The sequence below is a fragment of the Rhinolophus hipposideros genome (assembly GCF_964194185.1).
Source record: "Rhinolophus hipposideros genome assembly, chromosome: 18".
Taxonomy (NCBI): Eukaryota; Metazoa; Chordata; class Mammalia; order Chiroptera; family Rhinolophidae; genus Rhinolophus; species Rhinolophus hipposideros.
The window spans coordinates 47,204,646-47,232,436 of NC_138064.1; the positions used below are offsets into that span (position 1 = coordinate 47,204,646).

General features: G+C 35.0%; 1 protein-coding gene across 3 annotated transcripts in view; it reads right to left on the reverse strand.

Annotated features, from left to right (window-relative positions):
* The window catches only part of RELN (reelin), a 518,204-nt gene that overhangs the window by 168,023 nt on the left and 322,390 nt on the right, over nt 1-27,791 (reverse strand). For all 3 annotated transcript variants that reach the window (XM_081080324.1, XM_081080323.1, XM_081080322.1), the window contains exons 12-19: nt 20,187-20,338; nt 12,201-12,313; nt 10,656-10,864; nt 9,785-9,913; nt 8,706-8,815; nt 5,065-5,131; nt 1,041-1,274; nt 205-366 (exon numbers count right to left, since the gene is read on the reverse strand). In XM_081080324.1, coding sequence (XP_080936450.1) covers nt 205-366; nt 1,041-1,274; nt 5,065-5,131; nt 8,706-8,815; nt 9,785-9,913; nt 10,656-10,864; nt 12,201-12,313; nt 20,187-20,338 — 1,176 coding nt within the window. The remainder of the gene's footprint in view (nt 1-204; nt 367-1,040; nt 1,275-5,064; nt 5,132-8,705; nt 8,816-9,784; nt 9,914-10,655; nt 10,865-12,200; nt 12,314-20,186; nt 20,339-27,791) is intronic.

Consider the following 27,791-nt stretch of genomic DNA (forward strand, 5'->3'; position numbering starts at 1 on the left):
ACAAATTTCTTTAAATTATCAGAAATCAGTAGGACAAAGGATTAGAAGAATGTGGCTTGCTAGTTTTGCATCTCAAGACACATCAATCTTTATTCTTGCCATCTTTCAATGGAAAAATATCTGGAATCTTACACCATGTGGATGATAATTTCCCAAGGAAGGAGATATCACTCTAATCATTTTTCCAAATGATTTCCCACATACCTGGGCTCATGATAATTGAGATATGAATAGTGCTCCAAGAGTTTCCAAGTTATCCCATTATCATAAGAATAATGCAGTAGAACTCCTTCACCAGGCTGGTCAGGGGCCCTGCACGTGCTCAGAACAGACTTGCTTCCCAGTCTCAGTGTGAACTGGAGAAACCTAGATGTGAATTGTCTATAATTAGTGTGCGCAGAAACATTTTTAATCATAGTGTTCATTTTGGCTTTTAAAGAATTTCAAACAAGTTTAAATGAACCACCCAAATGTTGTAGGTTTCCACTCATCCCTCTTTTACAAAATGTAATTTCACTGAGATATGTGAATATGTGCAGAAGACAAGGTCAGTGTACCTGTTTTATACACACATATATACATACAAACATGAGTGTATGTTTATACATATTTGTATATTATGATTTGTGTACGCACACTTAAAATGCCAATCATTCCTTTATTGCATTATTTATTAGGCACTGGGGGAAGGGAAGATGTAGGGTAAATCTAATCAGCCTGTGCAAGCTGTCAAATAAATACAACTACATCAATAATTAACTAGCCCTTGGCTTGAGAGCACAGTTTTGATGCTAACATTTCACATTTTAAAAAAATCTAGTCAGTCATTTGTATCTTAACATCATCAGTGAGCTTTTTAATTTATTAAAAACGAGGGCAAATTAACCCTATATAAACTGTAAGCTCCCTCTCATCATGGTTAAACATGGGAGTATGTATATATCAGCAAAAAGGAAAAACAAACATAAAAATTGAAAATAGATCTAAATTCAATCATTATTGTCTGGTTTCAGTATGTATTCCACCTTGCCTTAACTCACCTGGATTGTGAGCTGTCAAGGAAAGATGTAATTAGCTGTCGCCTTCCTTCTTTGTTGAAAACCAGGGCCTTCCCACTGGCCAAGACACCACAGCCAAAGCTGACTTCAGCACCACGGATAGAGTAAAAGTTATGGTAAGAGGAGAGCCTGGAGCTGCCAAAGCTTTCAGAAATAAACATTGGGAATGTCTGGGATGCCATCTCACAAGCTGGGCCAGAAAAGCCAGGATCACACCTGAAAGAAATACCATGAAATGAAATCTTAAACTATTGGTCCTTTCAGTTTCCTGAATCTACTTTGGGGAGGAGGAAGTCCAGAAGCCAGGATTTGACTGAATGGTAAGTAAGGATCATTAGTCGTTGGAGAATACTGAATCTGAAGATTTGATAATGGTGGATTCACTGTAAATATTCCAGAAAAATACAGTCTTTTCTCAGTTCTGCTGTAAAAAGCTTATGATTAAAATAATAATTCAACACTCATGTTCAATGAATGCCAGCTTTTCATCTGCAAATGGGTCTATGTTCATGCACATTTCCAACTTAAAATCTTTGTAAAAGACATATGTATATAATTTTATTCATAATAAATTTCATTAAACTTGTAAAAGAAACATAAGTAAAATACTTCTATAAGATACCTAGAATAAATTTCCTCGAAGAACAAATGTAAAAATACATGTTTGTGATTGGAATCACTTGAAATATTTGGAAAAGATTTAACTATTTCAAATGAAAATTGGCATTTTAAAGGGAATATGTACATACACACTTGACCTAGATAGATGTCCTTAGCAGAACTGTGTTTCCTCTCAGCGGAATCACAAATTAGTAGTGCTTCAAGAAACACACACACACACACACACACACACACACACACACACACACACCAGCCTGTGTGCTGCCATGTCAGAACATCCTGTATTTATGTTAGCTGACTAGAATGTACATGGAGCTCCCTGAGTCCTCTATCAATGAAAAAACTCATCATAGATTACTCAATAATTGAATACCAGGAGCTTCTTGTATTTTAAGGAGTTTACTCATCAGGAAATTAGTTTCAAATTCTTTATTTTTGTTGCACTATTTCTTTCTCAGTATGTTTACTATGTCACCAATTATAAAATTAAATTGGTGTCTTTTTGGGTGGGGTGGGGGTTCTCCTGTAGGCACTCAAATTCCTCGAGTCTGAAACAAGCCTTTTATAAAGCAAGTGTACTAATGAAATGGTATTATGGCATAATTCAGAAAGCTACTTCTTTAGCACTAGTTGCTGAAACTGGGCTTTATGCTGGTCTCAGAGAGGGTCCATAGAATGTACAAATGTGCTGAAGTCAAATGCCAACTTTTATGTGCGTTGGATATTCTGGGGGAGAAGGTTTATAGTGATCATCACATTACTAAAGAAGTTGGACGCTAAGATGCCAAGAGCTACTGTAGAGTGACGTTTGAGAGTTGTCTTGGCATTAGAGATGAGATAGAGTGGGAAAGAAAAAAACAATACTTTATGGAGCCTAACACAGTTTCTTTCACATACTGTCTCATTGACTTAGTCAGACTCTGAAAAGCTAAGTAATTTTAAAAAAAGGATAAGAAATTTCCTAAAGAGGACACATTTTAACATTGGGGAAATGACTATGGCCACAAACTGGAATTAGTGTCCTAACAGCATTATCTATTGCCAGAGTACATTTCAGGGAAAATGCATTTCTGTGTATCTTAAACATGTCTTCTTAGAACCAGTGATGGGGAGGAGCTGGTGATCATTTAGAGATGATTCACATTGGAGTTAGTTCCCATTTAGTGGTTTTGAAAGTGTATTTTTAATAGAACGTTACATAATTGGGATAGACTGCTGATAAGGATTCCATCAGATAGTAAACAAAATACCTTTGCAGCCTTTGCTTTGCAGTAAAACAGTAGGGTAGCACACACTGGTGATTTCAGGAGTGATCTGAGACTCTAGACTCCAAATACGTCCCCTACTGGTTCATCTACTCACCCTTAAATGTAACACATGGTCACTTATATATTTAGGAAAAAGGCCCCACTGTTAAGAGACATGGCTGCCCTTTGTGTAGGAAGGTTTCTAATGAGCTCTGTCCTTCTTGGTAGCATCTCAACAGGGCACCCTTATCAGGATAGTGAGTTGTCAGTTTAGAAACCCAGGCCTGGGGATTATACACAGGCAAGAAAGTGTGACGGTGCAGGAGAGGTGGACTCCTGTTAGCAAGTAATGGTAGTGATGAGGGGAACACACTGGGGAGAAGAACACAAAGCTGCAGAGGCCCCAAATTCAAGGATCCATTTAAAGGAAATAAATAGTATTGACTGAATTTCTTTCCCGGGCAATTTTACTCAAACTTGACAGAGCACATATTGTTGGAAAAGGATGTAGTGGCCAATCATTTAGCTCAACCACAAATGAACAAAGCCAATGAATATTACATGAAACATTGTCAGAAATAGGGAAAAAAACTAACTGGTGAAAATATCTTGTAAAACTTCAGAAGGAAGAAAAGGCTATGATTATTCAGGATAGGGTCAAAAAAGAATAATGCTCAAAGACATAAAACTGCCACTCAGATTTCTGTTTGCCTCCATCGTGGGTGACACAGATGGTTGCCTTAATAAAACTATTGAATGATAACAGGGATACTGTACATAATGAAGTAAAACTGTTGTGATTATAGAGAGGTCTTTTAGAAATAGCACTTTCTATTTTCATTAATAAAAGTAGCTGTCATTTTAGATCTTTTTTACAAAACTTTTCAAGACAACTTCAGGAATTACAAAAATGTCTGGTCTCCTCATGCTAATTTTATTTGAAATGCATTGAACAAGAGGATGGCCTGGTTATGGAAAATGGATGAAGATAACAATTTGAAGAAAATGCCAGCCAATGTTTCATATAATGAAATATAATGAGTCAGTGTTTCTGGGAGAGAGTTGGCGGTTTGTTTAAAAAAGTTCAGAGATACATATTAAGTTTTGAAATATGAATAGGAATTTTTCAATACTTTACATACTTTATAAAACATTTCCATTATACAGAATGATTTCTTTTTTTTAATGATTTCTTTATTAATTAAATTAATTGACATATAGTTCAAAAGTTAACCTGACATTCTAATCTTGGTACTATCGTGTCTTGCCTCATACATATAATTCCCAAATAGGTTCAAAAGACTTTTGTGAGTTCTCCCTTAATGAAGTAATTGGCTAATTAATTAATCACTCTTTGTTTGGAAGACAAGAAAAAACAGAGTAGGTAATCTTTTGTTGAAAATTTATCGGTATAACAAAGATTGTGGTTTCAGGAATTTCCAGGATATTTTATACTTAAATGTTAATATGGGAATGACATAATAAATACGAACATCCATTCTTGGTATAAACATAATGATGCACTGATGGTGACTAGACATTACGTTATCTGTGTATAATTTCACACTGATATTCAACATCACCATCATGTAAAATACTTAATACATCATTTTGAAGACCCAAAGCGTTTTCCAATGTAAGCAAGATTGCAAAGTTACATTTAAAGATGAATTTTCTTATCAAATTTGCTAAGTTTGTCTCACTCAGTTTCCTTTAGCATTGAGTCCATGGGACGGCACTGATTTTCATAATTCATTCACAAAGCATGCTGGGAAATAAAATATGACTCATAAACACTAGAACAAGTTTATGGAAAAATAGCTTATTGAAGAAGGAAGAACAGAAATAGCAGTCATCAACCTATGAGGAATTCAAATTTGTTCATAAATTTATATGAAGTATGCTAAATTTGATCACAATTTAGCTTAGTAGAAAATTTATTCATCAACTTCCACTTATAAAATATACTTTAATATTCTATTGCACTTAAATTCCATTTGGAGTATTCTATTTTTGGTCTTAAAAAGACCTCAGAAGCTTAAAAAGGAAAATAAAACAAATTAAAATGATGTGTGGTTTCAACACATAAAGTACATATGAAAAAACAAGAAATATAAATATTATTTTAAAATGCTTACTTGCAACCATGTCGAGTGCACTGTCCTCTGCCAGAACAGAATTTGAGACACGAGGGACCAATATAAACTGCAGGGCAAAAGACAGCATGTGAAAAATGGCATAAAAATTGGAAAAACCAAGAGCTACACCAGCATGTGAAATCATTTTGGGAAGCAATATCCATGAAATCCAGCCCAATGTCTAAATGTTCACAGGAACCCAGTGTGACATAGAGAGAGGGCTGTGTGACAAGGCAAGTGCCTAGTTACAAATCTGCCAGAGTCATTTTAAAAGAATTCTTTCAAGATTTTAATGTTTCACAGCAAAGAGAGTAGGAACAGATGATTTGGGTTTCTTAATGGAGTCTCCTGAGCTAAAATGATTGCAGGCAGAATATTAATGCTTCTGTCTGGAACTTCCTACAAAGTTTAATTTCTTTAGGTAGAAATAAAGAATTTACAAAGGATCAATTTGATGTATCATGAAATGGAGAGATTATAATTTAATGTAAAAACTATAAAAACACAAAAACTATCATTTCCATTTTTATCTGTGGAATATAACATTGAAGACGTTTGTTACATATATTTCTATTAACCCATCTTTCCTGAAATGGGGAGTTAAAATTTGCTGTTGAGTATGAAGTCTTCTCTGCAATGCAGATCTTTTCCTAAACGATGGGCTTCACCGACAATGACATTCCAAACCTAAATTCTAATCTTTGGAATGCTGAGGAAAAGGGCTCCTGATTGTTGAATGGTAGGTTCTGAGATTCTCAGACTCAAATGCATGTAAGCTATTAAGCCGTCTGATAAACAGTACAATCAATAACACACCAAGTAGTGTAAAAGTGGGACACAACCAATGAGGAATTAGAGATCCAATGGTTATTAAGATGTCAAATATTTTAGGCCTAGACAAACTGACCATCCAGTATCATTTTCTTTGTCTTATAATCATGTCAAAGGAATTAAATTATTTTATTTTAAAGTAAACTTTCCTGTGGCCAGTGCTCTATAAGCACTTAATTTTAGGAACAAATTTATAGGTACAGTAATTCAAATGCCATGCAAGAGGCCAGGAAAAACTCTTGAAGAAGGAAACTGACGGTTGAGGAAGAGACTGACAGCAGGCTGAGCGGATAAAGGTATTGGTGTTAGGCATCAAATAACCCTACATTCAAATTTGGCTTCACCTGGGAAACTTTAGCTAAGTGATTTATCCTCTCTAAGCCCGAGTCCCTATTCTTGAAAGTGGGATGATATTACTTTTTTCTCCCAGAGGAGAGAAGAAATGAAACGTTTCATGTCAGCAGGCTGCCTGGCCCATGTGGTCATTGTCATCATCAGCATCCTGGGGTCAAACATCCACCCTGCTCCATCTCCTCTGGACACCGAGTGCCGAGGAATCAGAAAGGGGCTTCCTTCTTCTTAATCCTGGAAAAGCTTAAGGACTGTTCCCAGCACACTTGATTTTATGGCTGCAGTACAATTTGCTCTAAGTCCTGGTAAGTGGTCCACTGCATTCTGCAGGGTCACGCTTGAGGTTGCCCTGTAGTGTACTCTCGCCATAGTTCAAAAGGCTCCCATTGTAAAAACAGATCAACAATAAAACAAGAGTTTCCGAGTCAACCATCGCTCCCTGCTGAGGGGGAATCGTTAGGACTCACAGTATGAGTGAGTTTGCAGGTTCCTTTTTCCTAAGGTTGTGGAGAGAATAGATTTGTTTTCCTCGTATCATCATTAAGGTAAACAAGTTGGAAAAATGAAAAAGTGATAACTAAGATTTGCTCTAGGATTTTCCATTTTGCTAAGAATCTCAGTACAAGTTCCAGAATACTTTCTTTACTCACTAGCAGGAGTTAATTTTGCTGTGAAGTAAACAGAAGTAGGACATTGACCTGTTTTTCTCTCTGTGTTTGTTTTCCTTAGTGAGATGGGAGACATTTCAAGGGTGCCCTTTGGCAAGCTGACACACATTTGGGAAGGAGTGAGTGTGTGTCTTCTTCTTGCCTTATACAGAATCCAGAGAGCTGGTCCTGTCTTTGTGAAAGCCTCATATATAGGATGGTAACAGAATTGAAGAGATTCTGCCCCAAGTTTTGCATTTGACACACACTGCTATCATGCTCATTTTACATATCCCTACCTTTTCTCATTTTATTCAAATCATGATGGTGGTCAGCATGTGTAGTCAACACTTTCTGACTTAGAATCATGTTGTGACAGCCTTCTTAGGGAAATTTAGGTATTCTTCTCAAAGGGTTTTATGTGCTTCATTGCATTCTTAATTTCCTCACATGTTTTACAAGTATTTTCATTACTGATTTTTCAATTTCTTTTATGATTATCAAAGTAGGATAAGTTCATTATAGGACCTTTGAAGTGTATGACAGTAGGAAAAAGTCATCCATATCCCACTATCCGGAGGGACATACTTATTCCCTAGAGCTAATTAACAGGTGTGGTAATTAAAATGCTAAGTATGCAAAATGCTCTACCAATTAAAAAAACTTCATTTTAACAAATTCATCTTTAGATGTTTTTGCAAATGCACTATGTCTATGTCCATATCACTCATGTGGTCTTTGAAGTCTGGGACTGTTATTGGTCTTCTGTGAATACAGATTATTTAAAGAATTTACACCAGTACATTAGCAAATTATCTTCCCTGAAGTTAATGAGTTTTAAGGATTTATTTCATTGCATATCCATTTCTAAATTATTCAAAAGTAACAAAAGATTACTAAGACATGGAAGATCAGCATTAGACAACGGTATAGGCTTTTCCTGCCTATAAAATCCATCCCAAGTCAGTGGTTTTGCTAAATTTGCTAAGGTATTGACATCTTGTCCCTCATTCCCTCATTTCCCCACTCCTTATCTCCTTCCTTGTAATATAACTCTTCAAATTTATATAGTCTCTGAAAACAGGAAATCTATGAATCTGCCTATAATTAGAATTCTTTAAAAAAAAAACCCGAGTTGGCTATTAAAAACAAATACAAGAAATTTACAGCCATGCAATACAATACTTAAAGTATTTTCTCTCATGTGCTCTTATCATAAGTGATTACCAGCTTTATAGTTAAACAAAAATTAACAAGTCACTTAAAAATGGAAGAAAACAGAATATTTGTATTTATGTCTAAATTTTTGTTTTATACTGTTTTCTGTAAAAGAGGTAGGAGCTTCACTTCCGAAGTTTCATTCTAGAGATGATGTGTCCTTATGTGGTGTCTGCATCTAAAAGACAAGCATTCCAGATGTTGTGGGAGTCGCGAAGAGAAGAATGGGTCTTATTTTAATACATGCAGTATGGTAAGTATTTATGTTAATTTTGTAGAAAACATTCAAAAGAAATGCTAGGATATCCCTTGTCATCAACTGTGAATTTGAGTTTCAGAGCTTTATGCATTTTTAAATTGTGTATGTTGAAACATTCTCGCATCTAATATTGCTGACTCTGCTGTCTTTTTTTTTTCCTCCCCCTGATTGTGCGTCCCTGGGCTTCTAATGGAATGCAAAGGAGAAAGGGAAGAAAGGGCGTTTAATGAATCACAAGACCATGACTTAGAAATGTGATTAAGTCTGTGCTGATGAACAAAAGCACAGGAAGACTCTGCATCAATGGCATGTGATTAACATCGGCATAAACTAACCATTATCAATTGCCCACATGTTTCCAAGGATTGGTCCCGTTTGTCTCCAGCGAATTCTGGTGTCCCGGGTTAGTGCTGCATTAGGAAGGGGAATCGTTACTCGGTTCCACCTGCAAGAAATTTAGCAAAAAACAGCTCAACAACTATGTTCACATCTTTTAAATGTATTTTACCTGCTTTTGATGTTCTAGTCTCTGTATGCTTGGAGTAGCCCAAAAGTTTGGTAATAAACTCTAAATTCACCTGTAGAGTTTGTTTTTATAGTTTTAAAACAGACATGTAACTTCTCAACACATCCATGTCACACTAGAATAGCAGGTTGATTCTTAACAGCAAATGATATTTATTTTGTTTTTAGACATACTTTTTATAAATTTTTACATCAACACTCAGACTTTCGATAGCATTCTATGATAAGCATCTGTGCAGGTGGGTTGCTGATTAGCACTGATTAGTTTTTATGTTTTGCTATCATGTAGTCCTACGCACATTTAAAGAAAGGCTAAGAAAAAAACAATTCTCCACTTCATTTTGCTATCCTTGGAAATATTTTTACTATTTATCCAGTGCTTATTCTGTAAAGTGTTTTACATAGTCATCTTTAATTCTCTTAACAGCCCTCAAAGGGATGTATCATTGTCCTTAATTTATGTGGAAGAAGTAGAAAGAGTAAATATCATGACATGAGTAGATGGTAGAATCAGAATTTGAACCCAGGTTCAATTCCAAAGCTTAACTTTCTTTTCACTTCTCTATGTTGCACCTTTCCATAAGTAAGTATTCTGGCAATAAGCCTTTTGGCAATAATAACAGGATCACTATATAGAATTTCAATTTATGTAATCCAAAATATAAGAGCCAAGTACATAAAGAATGAATGAACCTACAATGTGACCTTGCTTCAGATTTACCAAAATTATTCTTTTTTTTTTTTTTTAAATGAGATCACTCCTAAATTAAGTGAAAAAGAGAGGCCAGCTTTCTTGCCTATTATGAGAAAAATACTAGTCTCGGGCTTATTCATTGATTTTGAGTCTGCAACATGGATTCAAACCTCTTGAAATCTTAGAATGACTCACCCGCTATAGTTTTCAGAGGCATAGATAGTGCTGTGTGGGAGGTGGGGTCCGGCACAGATCTCAGGTAAACATTCGGTGTGGAGAAGGGACCAAGAACGTCCATGGTTGGTAGAGAACTCTAAGCTGACACTGATAACATCAGAACAAGCACAACAAGAAGAGGAAAAGAACAAATACAATGAGATAACGCCTCTCTGGCTAAGTACATTAAACATCTGTAGAACTAGAGTAAAAAATTTTAAGATGTTGTTTTCGAAATGATCGTTTTCCCTTCTACTGAAGTCTGAGCAGCCTTCAAAGGGCAAGCAGTGAAATGACTGCTATGGAAACGATGTGTTAAAGACAAAAAATGGTAACTTGAGTTTTTGCTCTTGAATCTGATGGATGGCAAGCCAATTGCCAAGTCTTACACGGCCACTCATCCTGTGAATATGAGACTGACACAATTCTTAGAAAGGACATGAGCAACACTTTAGCAAGCACAATGGAGAAGTAATAGCTCTTGATGTGCTAATTGATTTCTGTGACTATTATTAGGGGGTCACCAACCAACATGAGATCGAGTGTTTTTTTCAGTTATTTGTTTTTTCTGCTCTCTCAGCATTCTTTCTGAATGTTTGGCTGCCACGGAGGTGCAAACACCTGCTACCTAAGACCAAGCTCTTAGAATAAAGTTACTTCTACCTAAAATCCATCCAATCATACTCTGCATACTGAAGAACTTCTCTTTTGGAGAAAGTGTGTATTTTATTAATGGATAGCTTATTAAAAATCCAGCTGAAAACCTATTGAGAAGTTGCTGGGATTTAATAGCCAAGTCGATGGGTTCATTTCTAATTAATTCGCACAGTGACAAAACAGGGCTTCCTACCTGTTACCAGGCTGATGTGTTCCACATCCCAGATTAATGGAAAACTGTATCATGTGTGACATTGTAGAAGGGAGAACAGGTAAGACGTGGAAAAAATCTACAGCCCAGACATTCTTATTTTGTCCTTGATGGTTCCTTTGCTTGAGACAAAATTTAGTAGCAGGAGTCTGAAGTTCAGGATTGATGACTACAGAAACCAAAGATGGAACCTTCAAAACAAAGAAAACTACAATCACTGATACTCCTCCCTATGTGAGTCTATGTGAATTTTCCTAGATTCAGTCTTGCAATTACCACATACATAACTGCCATCTTTTAAGCATGAGGCAATGCCCTGTATGTTCTATTTGTTATTTCATGTAGAAGATGCTGTCCTCAGGGGACATTCATTTTAGTCACTCAGAATTCCTCCTTTGCAGACATCTGGAACTCTCTTTGTATGACTGATCTGTCCCTCTCTACCTGAAGATAAATTGGTGTAAGGTCTTTATAAGTTGTCAAAGCATAGGTATCCATTTTACACACCTTAGCACAAGACAAACGTAAGTTGACATTTACACTTTATCATTAGTCCTCTTCTAAGGTGGCTTTCTACAGTACTTATAATGGTTTGCCAAACTAGGTATACTGAAAATGGGATTCTACATAGAATCAGCCAGAGCCAATGAGTTAACCCAATAATAACTTATACAATTGGTTCAGTCTAAGGCATGCAGATGGTCATACCAGGTTCCACCGAGTTACAGCTGGAAGAGTAGCCCATTGTGAAATCCCAAGTGGTGTAATGTGGGTGATCCTCACATGTGGAGTGTGCTAGATAATTTCTCTGTTGTTCCCTGTTCTAGCCTCATTGTTTATCTCCATCTTCCTAACCATAACCATGTGATGCTAGATGCTAGCTGTGTTCAAGCTCTTTGAAGTCCCTACGGTGCCATCAATGTGGAGAAAAGGCTAACTAATAATGAATATGTTGAGTGTAGTCTCAGTGTCAATAAATCTACAATTAGAAAAATATAATTTTGTAGCTTATGACAAGAATCACACATTATTCTGAAGATGTTTGCAAATAACCAAAGCCAACACCTGTCCTAAATCCACAGGGTAATGGGTAAAGGTCAACTTTAGTGGCTCTAATTAGCAAAGAAAAAAGCAAGGTAATAATAATCTGTACTTCTACAATGTCTTCTTCCTAGGAAATCTCAAAATGCTGGATAAATATTCATTATGTCTGATAGCAAGACGGTAAGGCTGCGTAACTAGAGCCACTTTTAGGGTTTTTCTTGGGAACAAGAATAACTGTGAATCAGAGTTTTGGGCTCTTCCCTACTGTCTCTGATTAGCTGTAATTTATTATTCCTGATCAACCTCATTTTTCATTTGTACCGGGGGAAAAAAAAAGAATGTTAAAATGTCCATGTCACTTTTAAAGATACCTGGCAACTTCCTGGGCTGCTAGAAGAGAGAGTTATCCTCTAGCATGGCCTTTGTGATTTTGACGTTTGCCTCTGGAGAGGGGCCATTGGGCACAAGAACTAGAATGTGTACCTTATATGAGGAATAGGAAAGGGTATCCAGTGTAATGTGTTCTTTTCTCCCTTCAATTTTTGCATACAGGATGATATCATTTTCATGAGAATCTCCAGGGTCACAAATTCCTCCTGCACAAAATAAAAATTTTAAATTGTTAGTACCAACTTGTATCCATAAACATGTCAAATATAGCGTTAAGTTTCAGGATATAATTATAGAACCCAGGTGTCACTTAAGAATGACCAGACCCAAAGGTAAAAGGACCCAAGTAAAAAAATTGATGAAAATACTTCAGATGGGGCATGCTAAAGATCGAAGACTTGACATTTGTGAAGCCCAAAGTAACTATATTTGCTTGACGAGATTACTCAAATAATAGTCTGCAACCAGTCATGACTGCATGTCCATATTTTAACCCACATTAAAAAGATATGCTACTTTTCAGTAAACTATTACTTCCTTATATTTGAGATCTCTAAGGCCAAAGTTTAGAACCTACTGATTATGGCTTTAAAAAAAATGTGGTGACTCACTACATCAAAGATTTCCAAGGTAGTGTTACTGAAACTGTTACACGTAGTATTTTTAATGCTTTAGCACATATTAGGTGTTTATGTTTTAAATGCAGTTCATTTTACATTTTTACTTTTGGTACCTCATTTGATTGTTGTAAGATAGACAGAGTGGTTTATTCCTTAACATTCTATTTTACAGTCATATGAAATGATGGACCATCAGAAGTGAGAGGTAATTGAAAGCATCCTGACGATGAATAACAGAGCAGATACCTGACTGAAGATCATTTAAGTAACTGGTGGAAAAGCCATGAGGTGATATTATGTCGTCTAACCATTGATACTCTATTTTTCTCATTACTGCATTTGGCCAATAACCCTTACTGTTGCTGGCTTCTATCAACTGTCTGCATAATATGGATTTGAAAGGATTACATATCTAACTCTCTCACCTACCATTATCCTTCATAATAGCACCAACCACAATAACAGGAGTGTAGGTATGACATGGATTTCCTGGCAAATACTCAATCCCTAAGGTCCAAAATTGGTAACATTAACTTTTTAATTTTATTATCTTTCAAAAAAAATTCCTCCAATTCTTAAGTCAACCACCATCGATGCTAATTTTTATTTCTAGGCAATTTATGTTTCTAATACTCTAGGATGACAATAAGGCAACATTAAAACTCTAGAATAACATTACCCTCTGAGAGTTCATCTAGTAAAATGCACTATATGTTGATTTTACTACATTAACTCTTAGATTAATCTTACAGATTCACATCTCTATGTAAAAACAAACAAATAAATAAGTAAGCAAATAAATAATTGTGTCAATTACTATAAATGTCTGGCTTATTCTCAACCTGTGTAATTGGGGTCTATCTTAGGGAGAATTCACTGATATGTGACACTAATTAAGAAAGCTAGAACCTAATCAGTACAAGAAAAATCATAATAACAGAAGTAGCTTGGTTGGTGGTATTTTTGAAGCATTGAAATCTGGCATGAAATCTGCTAGACATATATAACTTGGATATAATAAACATTTACTGAGTTAAGTAATCTGAAGTGAGAACAGAGAAGCCAGATATGGTGACAATGTAGACCTCATCCTAATACATGTTTATTGTTCAAGAACAACACCTGTAGAGAAAATCTCATGATTTTGACATCTGATTTGCATACTTCTATGTTATGGTGAATATAACTAGTAAAGCCATTCTAAATGACAGTCTCTGGGTGAAAACTAAATTCCCATTTTAAAAATGTAACTTCCTTATTGAGCACATTTTAAAGATTTACCAAAAAGAATTTTTTTAAAAAAGGTGAAAGGTTACATATTGGCAGTGTGGGTTTAAAGCACCATACCCAAAGATACAGGAATGGAACCATCTGTTCTCTCTAATTTCATTAATTTCCTCTCTGTAAATCTTCCCTGCTGTCTTAAGAAAAGTTTGTGAATTGCACCTGTCTTTCAGAGAGAATTGAAACGCACGTGGGAGCTCATTCAGCCCAGGACGACAGAAGAAGAAAGTCCAAAAGGAGCCAAGACTGGAAAACGATGACACACTTTATCTGCAAGATCCCTCAGGGGGCAATTTATCATTTCTGCGAAGTTTCAGTGACAGCACTTCCTACAGAAGGATGTGGATTCTTCTTCAGCTTCATATGTTTTGATGTATTGTGGAAAGGTGGGACTCAAGGGGCATTTTGTACAGCAATTAAAATATCGGAGATTTCAATGAAAAGTAGATGGACAGTCAGTTATAAAATATTTTAAATCCTGTTTTAAGTAGCTTTCAAGATACTTATTTATATTAGGAAATTGATTTTGTTATTTACTATGTGTAGGACATTGGGCTACAAGGATAAATAAACTCCAACCTCAAAAAGTTTGTAAAATAGCAAAGAAAACAAGACTAATACATGAAAGAATGGTAATTAGCAGTGAACCGTGTTGTGCTGCCTTAATTGCAGTCCCCATTCAAAGAAAAGAGATACAAGTGTCAGCTAAAAGAGCCAGGCACAGGGAAGATGCTCAGTCAAGATTGGTTGGAGAAATAATAAATGAATGATGGATGTTAGATTATTTATTTTCTTCTTCTTCACTGCATTCTGGCTCTAAGAAAAATGCTAGATCCTGGTTTTAATGAATTTGTGTTGAATAAGTGAATGTATGGATGAAGGGGACAGGCCTACCAAATCTTCCAGAAATGGTAGTCACGGTAGATTGATATGAACCAAGAGAAGAAACCAGGAAGAAAATATAGACAGGGCCCGAGTGGGAAGGGAACGTGGTCTGGTCTAGATTAACAATCAGCCACTGATTTTCCTACGGTGCCATGTTTAGTGAAGGATTACGTATAAACTATCCTGTCTTAAATCGCTTCCCATATTGCTTTCTTCTCCATTTAGTCTTTTCTGTAGGTCCAGTCTCATCTGACCCTACTGCCCTGGCCTCTCCTCTTCTAGCCTAAAAACACCCTGGCTGGATTCTGCTTTCTCCTCAAGAGGCACACTGCATTCTTTTTTCCTGTTTGCTGAAGAACTTCTTGCAGGAGAGGCCCTCTTTCATTGACACCTGTCTTTAAGTATTTTAACTCCAGGTACTTTGGCTTCCCAGGCACCACGCCACCGGCATCACTGGTGGGCTCTCAGCCCTGATGCCGGGTGACCTCTCTCTCTGCACAATCCCTACACTGCTGATCACCTCCCTGTCATCCCACCCGACCACTCTCTTGCCTTCCTCCTTTAGTGTAGCATGATACCGTCCTCCTGCATTTCCTGATGTCCTTTTCAGTATCCTTTTTCTCCTCCTTTCTTTCCACCTAACACCTAGATGAGGGTCCTCCCTAAGAATTTTTCCTGTTCTTTGCTTATACTGCCTTTTGTTTGGGAGAACACAGCAACTCCAGGGCTCATTATCACCTGTATGCTGTTGATTTTCAAGTCTGATTCAGATGCTGAGTAGCATTTCTACCTTCATAAAGCCTTCCAGAAGCCTCACCCTCAACGTATCAAAATCTCCTCCACACGTGTCCTTTAGTTATGTTTTCGACATTTCCTATTTGGGAAATGGTACCATTCTTCCAGTCATTCAGGAGAGAGTCTGTGTCCTCTCCATACTGTCCTCACAATCCCCACAGTAATCAGTGTGAACTTCAGCTGGTTCCTTCTCTTTAGTTATTTATTCCCTGTCCCCTCCTTCACATTATTACCACCACCACTGCCATAATTCCTTTGTTACTTGGACTAGTGCAGTAGCCTCCTAAATTAGGATTGCCAGATAAAATACATTGCATAAACAATATTTATACAAAAAATTACTCATTGTTTATTTGAAATTAAAATTTAAGTAGGCTGTTCGTTATTTCCTCTTAAATCTGGCAACCCTACCCTTATGGTCTCCTGCCCTCTAATTTCTCATTATTTTAGTCTTTACTCCGCACTCCTTCTAGAATTGTCTTTCTAAAACACAGATGAGAGCACATTACATAGCTGACAGGAATCATCTGATAGCTCCAAGTTGCCTAGAGAGAGAGAACCCGAACTCCTTAGTATGTATGACACTAAAGAAAATCACCACTCTGGCTTCATTTCGCCTTTCTAGCTCCATTTTATGTCTTTCCATTTAGCTATATTGGGAAAATTAGTTTCAAACATGTCATGTATTTTTATACTTGTGCTTTTTCTCAATGGCTTAGATTCGAACTTCTTCCCTTAAATTTAAATCATGTCCATCCTTCGTGGCCAAATTCCAATACTGTCTCCATGAAGCTTTACCCTAATCCTTCCACAGCAATTAGCCAGAGCTTCCTCTGCACTTTCATAACAGTTTCATTCCATTAGAGGCCATTGCATTCTCCCTTATAGTACTTATGGGCAAGGATTCTGTCTAGGAAATTTTTATAATAAACAAAGATATGTTGAGTTATAATTATTTTTTAGGCACTGTTTTGAGGGTTTTGCATGTCATTGATAAGCAACTCTGTGATTTTGGTACCATTATTTTTCCCATTTGTATTCTCCATATACCCTAGCTCAGTGCTTTATAATTCAATAGGAATTCATTAATTTTTTAAATTGAATGCTTTTATTTGGGATTATGTACTTTGGGCTCATTCAAATGATTTTTTCCCTCATAGTCAATATTATTTTAATTGATGCATTAATAATCTGCTGTGCACCAGAAATAATTAAAGGTGACTTAATCTCTTGTATTAAAATGACATTCCCTTATGTAAAGGCACTAAATTGAGTTCATTTTTAGTATGATTCACTATGAAAAAAAAATCAAGAATTCAAACACATTATGTCAAAATGGTAAAAGTGAAAAATATTTAGATTAGCATACTAAATGTTTATTACAATTTTTGGGGGGAAGGAGGAGGCTTAAGTTTTTCCAGGAATCACTCAATGAAATGAGAGCCAGTTTGAATTCTAATTATTTAAAGGAAATGGTAATTCTATTCTTAATTTTTTGAGGAACCTCCATAGTGTTTTCCCTAGTGACTATACCAATTTACATTCCCACCAGCAATGTATGAGGGTTCCTTTCTCTCCACAACCTCTCCAACACTTGTTCTTACTGGTCTTGTTGATAATAGCCATTCTAACAAGTGTGAGGTGGTATCTCATTGTGGTTTTGATTTGCATTTCCTTAATAGCTAGTGAAGTTACGCATGTTGTCATATTTGTTGGCCGTTGTATGTCTTCCAGGGAGAAATGTCTGTTCACGTCCTCTGCCCATTTTTTAATTGGATTGTATGTTTTTTGTTAAGTTATATGAGTTCTTTATATATTTTGGATATTAATCCCTTATCAAAGGTGTTGTTTGCAAATATCTTCTCCCATTCAGTTGATGGCCCTTTGTTTTGTTGATAGTTTCTTTTGATGTGCATAAGCTTTTTAGTTTGATATAATCCCATTCATTTATTTTTGCTTGTCTTTGAGATCAAATTCATAAAATCCTCTCTAAGACCAAGGTCCATAACTTTAGCACCTATGGTTTCTTCTCTGCAATTTATTGTTTCAGGTCTTATATTAAAGTCTTTGATCCACTATGAGTTAATTTTGCTGTATCGTGACAGACAGCAGTCTAGCTTCATTTTTTTGCACGTGGCTTTCCAATTTTCCCAGCACCATTTATTGAAGAGGCTTTCTTTTCTCCATTGTATGCTTTCGGCTCCTTTGTCGAAAATTATTTGCCACATATCTGGGTTTATTTATGGGTTGTCAATTCTGTTCCACTGGTCTGTGTGTCTGTTTTTCTGCCAGTGCCACCCTGTTTTTCATTACTGTCATTTTGTAGTATAATTTGAAGTCAGGGAGTTACCAGATGACTCAGCAATACCTCTTCTGGGTATCTAACCCAAAACTCCGAAAACATTTATCTGTAGAGATATATGTACTACTATGTTCACTGCAGCTTTATTCATGGTGGCCAAGACATGGAAACAACTGAAATGTCCTCTGATAGATGATTGGATAAAGAAGATACACACATACACACACACACACAGGAATATTACTTAGTTATAAGAAATGATGAAATAACTGCCATTCACAACAACATGGATAGATCTTGAGATTATCAAGCTAAGTGAAATAAGTCAGACAGAAAAAGCTGAGAACCATATGGTTTCATGCATTTGTGGGATATAAAATTGAAAGCAACAAAAAACAAGACAAACAAATAAACAAAAAATTCATAGACACAGACAATTTAGTGGTTACCAGAGGGAAAGCAGGGGAGGTAGAAAAGGGTAAAGGGGATCAAATATATGGTGACAGAAGAAGATTTGACTGGGTGGTGAACACACAATGCAATATACAAATGATGTATTAGAATCATATACTTGAAACCTATATAATTTTATTAACCAATGTCACTCCAATAAATTTAATAAAAAAATCTTTTAAATAAAAAAATTAAAAGAAATGAACTCTGGGTATTTATTTATTTTTTAATTAAAATTTATTGGGATGACAATGGTTAGTGGAATGACATAGGTTTCAAGTGTACAATTCTGTAATACATCATCTGTATATCACATTGTGTGTTCAACACCCAGAGTCAGTTCTCCTTCCATCACCATGCATTTGACCCCATTTACCTTCATCTACCACCCCCCCAGAGAGTAAGGTTACCCCCTTACTCTCTGGTAACCACTACACTATTGTCTGTCTCTACGAGTTTTGTTTGTTTGTCTTGTTCCTTTGTGGCTTACAGTTTTATATCCCACATATCAGTGAAATCATATGGTTCTTGACTTTTTCTATGTGACTTATTTTGCTTAGTATTATATAATAAAATAATCTCAAGATCATCCATGTTGTCACAATTGGCACTATTTCCTCTTTTCTTATGGCAGAGTAGTATTTTACCGTGTATATATACCACATCTTCTTTACCCAATCATCTGTCTTTAAATGTGCAAATCATTTCAGTCAAGGTGAAGATATCCTTATGGTAGGAAGATTACATTATTATATTTCATATAACTTCCTTGTTGTAAAACAGGTCATATTGGAAACGAGGTGGTACTGCATAGGCAAAGTGTTGGAGAGCGTATTACAATCTAAGGTTTACCATCATCCACTCTGCACTGTAGGAAGTGAGGAAAGTGAGAAAAAGAAATAGCCAGTGCTGAGGCCTACGCTCAGGAGGCCTGTTTGTCCTGATGAATTGAAGTCTTTTTAGCGAGATCAAAGGTTGACAATGTTTATTTCCTGTTTAACTTCCAGGTGTTGCCTGTGCTTTTCCAGTCACTCAGCAAAGAAGGCATGTGACAGCCCCTCACATTTCTGGAATGACATCCAGAGAAAGAACTATAGTTCTTGTTGACTAAAATGATAAATTGGAGAGGTCACTAATTTCGACCCCTTAAATCCTCCTTGGGAATTTTTCCAAACTTTCCAAACTGCTTATTTGCTCTACAACAATTTGATAAAAGCACATCTTATGAATACATTTTTTTCTTTATGTGTTTTCCAACCTATTAGAGAATAGAGAATATTATTAAAGTACTATAAAATATTATAAACCTGTTTCTTTCTTAGCTTCCTGTAACAAAAGAGTTATGCAATGATGAGATATCCAAGAAAACAAATGACTCACCTGGGTGATTGTGCTTTTGAAAGTTAGAGGCTTTGGAAGGGAGTTACTTTGTTCTTAGCTTCTCTCCCATTGTATTTTCAGCTATGACCATTGAGGGAAAGTTGAGAGGAAAGTATTATGGCATTTTGTCTTCAGGCCTAGACACGGCATGCCAGGACTAGCTCTCTTACAGGATAATGGTGCCAGCAGGGCTGGTCTGAAGCTGGTGTGAGCACCACAGGCTTTTGCTCAACCAACAAAACTCATATTTCATGAATTTTCATTTTATAGTATAGATGACAAACAATCTCATTTCCTCAGGAATAGGTGCTGGCCTAGAATCTGCCCTGGGTCAACAATATTTGTTCAAACTGTACCTACCCATAACAAAGTAAAACCTCAGGTTCCCATAACCAGTCATGTCCATGTATGGAGTGCATAATTTCCTCTCTCCATCTTTGACGAAGACCACTGATAAACCTGATTCTACTGTTCCACATTCTGTACCAATGATGGCTCCCAAGATGTCCCACCTTAAAAAACAAAATGAGAATCGTTAAGAGTTAGAATGTTAAGTCAAAGCTTGATAGAGTATAACATTTGATTTTTAATGAGGAGCACCTACTTAATATTGAATAATTCTGAAATAAAAATGTGGTACTACAGATTTTAGGTAATGAGCAAACTTTTAAACACACTTCAGTCACAAATATGTTTTTTTCCACAGAAGGATAAATTTAATCAATATTTTGTCTAGAGTGTTTACTACATGATAGCCTTTATTGTCAAAGCACTTATAGTTGAGGTGGGAAATCAAACTTGAGAAAACAGGGAACCAAAAAAACAGTATCACAATATCGTAAGTACTCATAGGGTGTTTTACACATTAAAAAACAATTATAAAATAAAAAGCCATAAGAGCTGGCAAGAGTCTAGCAAATTTTCAAAAAGGAGATGGAATTTAAACTTGTAAAATAGGTATTTGGATACATAGGAGAGGATAAAAATATTTACTATTTAAAAACTCTTGTTTCTCCTTAGTATTTATTTCTGGTCATGCCTAATTTGGTCATTGCTAGTCACACAACTAGCTTGCCTATAGATGGAGAAAACTGGGACACAGAGTAAATAGCTTGCCTAAGGCTAATTGGCTGTTTGGCTATAAAGTGAGATCTTCTGATTCTCAGTTTGTTGTTATTTTACATTTTTAAAGAGGGAACTGTATCAGGATGATTATATTGAACTATTCCAGTTTATAATAGATTTGTGACCAAAATGTTTAGGAAATGCCTATTGTTTTGTATTTTAATAGATTATATCAATCATTCAACAGCACAATAAGTAACTTTTGGAGCAGCTCTTCATAGTATCAGACCACTGTGAATTAACCAGGAACCTCTCTTGATTCACACAAGAAAATTTCACACCGGTTCATTGATCTTTTATTTGCTCCATTTATCCAAATTCAACCACTCAGCCCGCTGATCCACAAAACAAGTTAAGTTATAAATGATGTATATGATGACCCCTTTACTTCTCTATCTACTTTAGAGCGTTTTAAAATTAAACATTAAATTTAAAAAGATGGAGTTGTCATGGACTAAAAGAACCTTCTATTCAAATGAGCAATGAGATTAGCAGTCTTTTTGTCTTAATTATTAGTTGTAAACAAGTAACTCTTCTAGATTAATCTAAATGAATTATTTTCACGACCTCTACTACAGAGTTGTGTGAGATAAAATTCATACTTTGTATTTCTTTTCAATCTTTAAAGTCCAACATATTCTAATTTCTCCTACTCTACTTGTTGGAAGATAACAAAAGTAAAGTTATTTTCTGTAGAAACCCAAATATTTACAATCAACTGAAATGGAAAATTTAGTCCACTATGAAGAGAAAGAAGCTGAGAGAGGTCTGAAAAATCATTTTGTAAGTCTCACTACTTTGAATAAATTATCTTGCATTTATTAAAAATTCAGCAGGAGCCTATTGTAACACGAACTCATTCTTTCATGAATCTGTATAAACACTGGCTGAGCTTAGCTGAAGGGAAAGTACCCTAGAGGGGATCTCAGAGTCCATCAGCGGCTGGGGGTTTAGGGAGGACCTTTCACTCCCTGAGCGTCAGAGTTCTGATCTCCAAGGTTGCAAAACTGTGGTCATTGCCAGTTACAAAAATGATGTGGTCCCCAACTCTCTCCTAATATAAGAATTATAATACATGAAGCAAAATGATAACATAACCGAATCTTGGAGGCAAGCAGTGGTATTTGAGGACCTCTATAATGTTAGCATTGTTATTTCCTTGAAACAGGAGTGTTAGTTCTCTGTGATTTAAATTATGTTTTCCCCATGGAAATGTGGTTGTATGTGAACTGAATTTGAAGGGATGTCTGCCTGGAGGTAGAGCTCTCTACAACATAGCAATTTATATTTATTCTTTGATGACTAATTCTAAAAAAAAAGCCCATATTATCTATTATAAATACAGTGGTATCTATTATTTATTATGGAGTAAGATGAAGTTGGAACACAGAAAAAAGTTTAATAATCAATAAAATGCCTCAAGACAACTTTTTTGCTCAAAAGGGGCAAGATCACAATAATATTAAATTTATATATTTAAAATACAACTTTATCCTTTCTGTGCCAAGAAAAAGAAATATTTTTGTAAGCAAAAATAATTTAAAGGAGTTTCTTAACTGGAAAGCTGATGGTTCTCCCTATTAGCTGTGTTGGAATGGTTTGAGAATAAAATAAATTATGTTTTAATCAGCTCAAACTTTAATACTTTTAAGAATGAGATGGAAAATAGAGCTTAAATGTTCTTATTAAAAAAATAAATATGTGAGGTGATGGATGTGTCAATTACTAGATGGAGAAAAGCCTTTCATAATGTATATGTATCAAATCACCACGATGTACACTTTAAAAAGCTTACAATTTTAAATGTTTCAATCAATTATATCTCAATTATGAATCATATCTCAATAAAGCTGAAATTTAACAAAAAATTCCTTCAGGAGCTTGAAAAAGAGAATGTTATATATTCTTTCAAGGGAAATTGGGCAGTAACTATCAAAATGAAAATTACATACATACATACATATATATGTATACGTACATATACATGTCTGAGTCTCTAATTTTTCTTTTTCCTTTTAGAAATACTTTAACAAATATATGAAAAAAATTTATTACAAAAGTCTTTGTCTATCACTAAGGGTTAAGTTAGATAAACTAGTACCAGTTTCAATAAACTGCCTTTTTGAAATAACGATCTACATTTACTAACTAGAACAGACATTCATAACATGTTCTTAAAGTTTGAAAAAATGAAATTGTAGTATAGTGTGTAAAATGAAATTCTGGTGGGTTTTTCTTTTTTCTTTTTGGTACTGTCATAGAAAAATCTGAATGAATATTTTCCAGTGTGTATGCTAACATTTTAACAGTGAGAAATGAGATTAGCATGGAGAAATTTTGATTTTTATTTTAAATGTTTGCTCTGTAATAAGCAAATAATATTCAGATAAAAAATAAAGAAAGGCATTTAATTTATATGCATTATAATTCAGAATGAAAACTTAAACATTCTCATTATAGGCTGAGGAAAATACTAAGAATATGAACACAGGCAATATAGGTCTTATTTTTTAATCAGATATTTTCCTACTATTATTGGCATAAAAGATTCTAAAGGTAGTGGAACATTTCACATTATCTATGCAAAACTGTTTTATTATATTTTCCAGAATATATTAAACCAAGTTGGCAACTTTAGGTTTGAACTAAGATACAGAATAAAGCCTAGCTAGAAGATCCCATAATTGCCAAATTCATAGGTTTTTAATCTACTATGAATTCTCCGGGGGTGAATAAGTTCATTATATCCATAACGTCTCTATTTGGATGAATTCTCTGATATTTAATAAGGGATGTGCCATAGGTAAAGATCCTTCCACATTAATTTATATTCATGAGGTTTATCTCCAGAATGAGTCCTGTGATGTCGAGCAAGGTGTACTCTTTGACTAAAGGCTTCTCCATCTCCATCGCATTTATAGGTTTTCCTCTAGCATGACAGCTTAGGTGAAGGGAAAAGATGAGCTCTATTTGACGGCTTCCCTGTATGTACTGCATTTCAAAAATTATTTTCTTCAATTGGTTCTACTGCATTTCATTCAAATTCAATTTTGTTTAAGGTTTTTATCACACATGTTGTTTACTTATATTCTTGTTGGATTAATATTAACAAAAAATATTGGCTTTAGAATGGTAGAAAACACTCAGCTTTCTCACCAATAAGAAAGAACTATAACCTATACTAGAGAATGTTTGAGAAAATAATGTACTGCCTGGGACACTACAGTCTCAATGAATGTTAGTTTTCTTTTCTGCCCCCTGTAAATAAAATGCAGTGCTATTTTTGTTTTAAAATAAGTCAAAGTAGAAATTAAAATGATTTTCTAGATTATAATATCTTTATTTTTTCATACTAGAATTAGCAGAGAAACAGTCTTAGACAAAAGTGCAGTACGCTATGTAGTGTTCTTGTTTAAATATCTTTAAGTAAGGGGATACTTAACTGAAAGAAAGACTACATTTAATCTGCCTGCAGGGCTTTTGTAACATTTAAGATTTTGGCTACAATCTATCTGGGCCCCTAAATTTATTATTTATGTTATCTAAATGGTCAAGTATGTTTTGCTTTAATAAAAATAAACATGCTTATAAAAAAATCAACAAAAAAGATCCATTTAATATAATGTAAACTTAGATTGGCAATGTATCTTCAATTCATTTAACCCTGAATTATAAGCTTAAATAAAATCCCTCTTTAGCTTTGTGAGCATTTGTGAAAAGACTTCTAATCAGGGGTAACATAATTCTTCTGTGTAGGACAGAGGGAATAATTTGTAGAAAATAACAAGAAGATGCTCAAAACTGTTCTGAAGAGTTCTAAATCATTTTAAAGCCTATCTTTAATAAAACATCAATTCACGTTGAAGAGGCTATAACAAAAATTGTTCTTGTTGGTCTATATGCAGTTTCAACTTTCAATGTTTATATGGAAGATTCATTGGTACCATCTCCCTGGTACAAGGAATCCAATACAAAATCATTTTATTTGATTTTATATTACTTTTATTCTTAATTTTACTCCACTAGATAGCGTTAAATTTTAAGAAAGAAATTTTGAATCAGTTGTAGGTGTGTCCCACTTTGCAAGCAATGTCTTTAAAATATTTAAGTAACACTTTGCATGCATTTTGAGCTCTCTATAATAAATCATCTCTCAGACCCTAAGTTATGGCTGACCATTTGTGGAAACCATTTGACCTGTGCTCAAATTTTTTTCATAATCTTAGATGAGCTGTTTTTAAATGTATTTCTTGAAAGGGCTTCTTCAGAGCAAATTTGTAATGTAGTTAATAGGGTGTAGATGGTAGTATAACAGGACTGTTAGGACTAGAAGTTAGACAGAATTAGAAATAAGTTAGCATCTAAGAAACTACTCTCTCTCTGACCATTTGAAAAAGTCAGCAAGGCCAAAGATAGCAAAGGATATTTTATCCCAGGGTAAGTCCTATTCGCTCTCTGGCATATTTTCCATGTCTTGCTGATGTGTGGGAATTCTGGGTATTCTGTCATATACAGGAAGTATTCGCCAGTAGATGCTTTTTGTTTTTATTTTTTAATTAGGGGAAGACTCTTCACAAAGTGATGGTTATGGCTTGGAAAAGGACACTTGCATAAGTTATTCTAAGAAGTACAGTTGGAAATATTTTTTTTGAAGTTTAAAGGAAGAAATTCAACTTTCTTTTTCAATTATGATAGCAATATTTTCGTTATTGAAAAACTGGAAAACACAAATAGAAGAATAAAAAATCACCCATCACCACACTACTCCAGAGACAAGCACAATTATAATATTTTAGTGTATTTACTTAAAATATTTTTAAATGTATATTTCCAGATAGCTGTGATAATATTGTATACATGTTTTTGTATTCTGTCCTTTTCACTTACATTAATAATGTACACATTTTCCAGGTTCTTATTAACTCTATATACAAGCCATATAATATTTTATTATGTACATGACAAGCTGTATTTAGTCATTATTCTATTGTTGGATTTCAAAATTCAGTAACAGATACTTTTATTACTTAGCCCACTTCATGGGCCTGAGGAATTAAATGTCCAATTCCCTAATGTTCCTGGATGTGTTCTAGAGTACAGATAACCCCAAGCTATGCTTCAAGGTGTCCGAGTTCTGCTCTTCCTTCCTATAAACTCCTGGATATTCAGCACTGTCTTATGGTCAGTGTGGATCATGTGATCTACCAAGGAAAGAATACAGAAATCAAAGACATGATGAAGAAGTGGGCATCTGAACATTTTGGTGCCAGCACCCTACTCTGATTCCTTCCACAGAAAAATCCTATCACTGGCCAGTGTTGTGCCAGGCTGTTGGGAATTAAATCACTTCAGAATTCAGATTTCACTCTCTTTTTTCCTGTGACTTTAGTAAAGTGGGTCCTCTCTTGGATAGGGAGCCAGTTGCTGTATTCTGGATGCTCATATGGACAGCTGGTTTGCAGAGAGGGAAGGGGCTATTAACCAATCCAAGAATGGCAGTGTCAAGAGCCAAAATGGCAGGTAAATGAGCTGCAAATTAAAGGAGGGTCTAGAACTTCTATGAATGAGTTCCGGAACAACTTTAGCATGTGGAACTTATTCTTTCTATTTGAAAAATTACTGTCCATATTTTTCAAAGATAAAAATAAATAGAAAGCAATGCTAGAACCTAGGTCAAAAATAAAGCAGAACAACTAAGAAGTAATCAGTGTCTTATAACAGCTTGCAACAAGTTTACTCTGATCCATTTCAGCACTTGCATGGTTTTAAAAGATATCCAATTATCATTTAACTAACATTGTCTTTTTTCTTAATGACATATTTCATTGGTTTATTTAGGGGTTTCATTGGCCTATTTAATTTTGTTTGTTTTCTTTTATACCTCATTAATTAATAAGAGCATAATTTTCTTTGAGCACCACTTTGGTCATATCTCATTACTGACAGTAATTATAGCTGAAATAACACTTAATTTTTAAGTTTTTTTGATTACTTATTATGTGCCATGCATTGTGCAAAGTGCTGTACATATACTGTTGCATGAAATATTCCTTTTTATGGGATAAAGACAGTTTCTTTAATAAGTGGTGCCAGCAAAATTGGACAGATAGATGCAAAAAAAAAATTGGACCACTTTCTTACACCATGTATAGAAATAAACTAAAAATGAATTAAAGAGTTAAATGTTAGACTTGAAACCATAAAACTAGAAAAAAAACATAGGTTGTAAACTCAATTACATTGCTCTTATCTTTTTGGATATGTCTCCTCAAGCAAGTGAAACAAAAGCAAATTAATGGTACTATATCAAACTAAAGTTTTTGCACAGCAAGGGAAATCATCAACAAAACGAAAAGACAATCTACTGAATGGGAGAACATATTAGCCAATGATACATCTGATAATAGGTTAATATCCAAAGTATATAAGGAACTCATACAACTTAATACCAAAAAACCAAACAATCCAATTAAAAAATGGGCAGAGGACCTGAATAGACATTTCTCCAAAGAGGACATACAGATGGCCAATAGACATGTGAAAAGATTTTCAACATCACTAACCATCAGAGAAATGCAAATAAAAATCACAATGAGAAATCACCACACACCTGCCAAATGGCCATCATCAATAAATCAACAAACGACAAGTATTGGAGAGGATGTGGAGAAAAGGGAACCCTTGTGCACTGTTGGTGGCATTGTAAATTAGTGCAGCCACTATGAAAACCAGTATGGAAATTCCTCAAAAAATTAAAAATAGAATTACCATATGACCCAGCAATTTTGGCTATTTATCTGAAGAAAACAAAAACACTAATTCAAAGTATGTATCCCTATA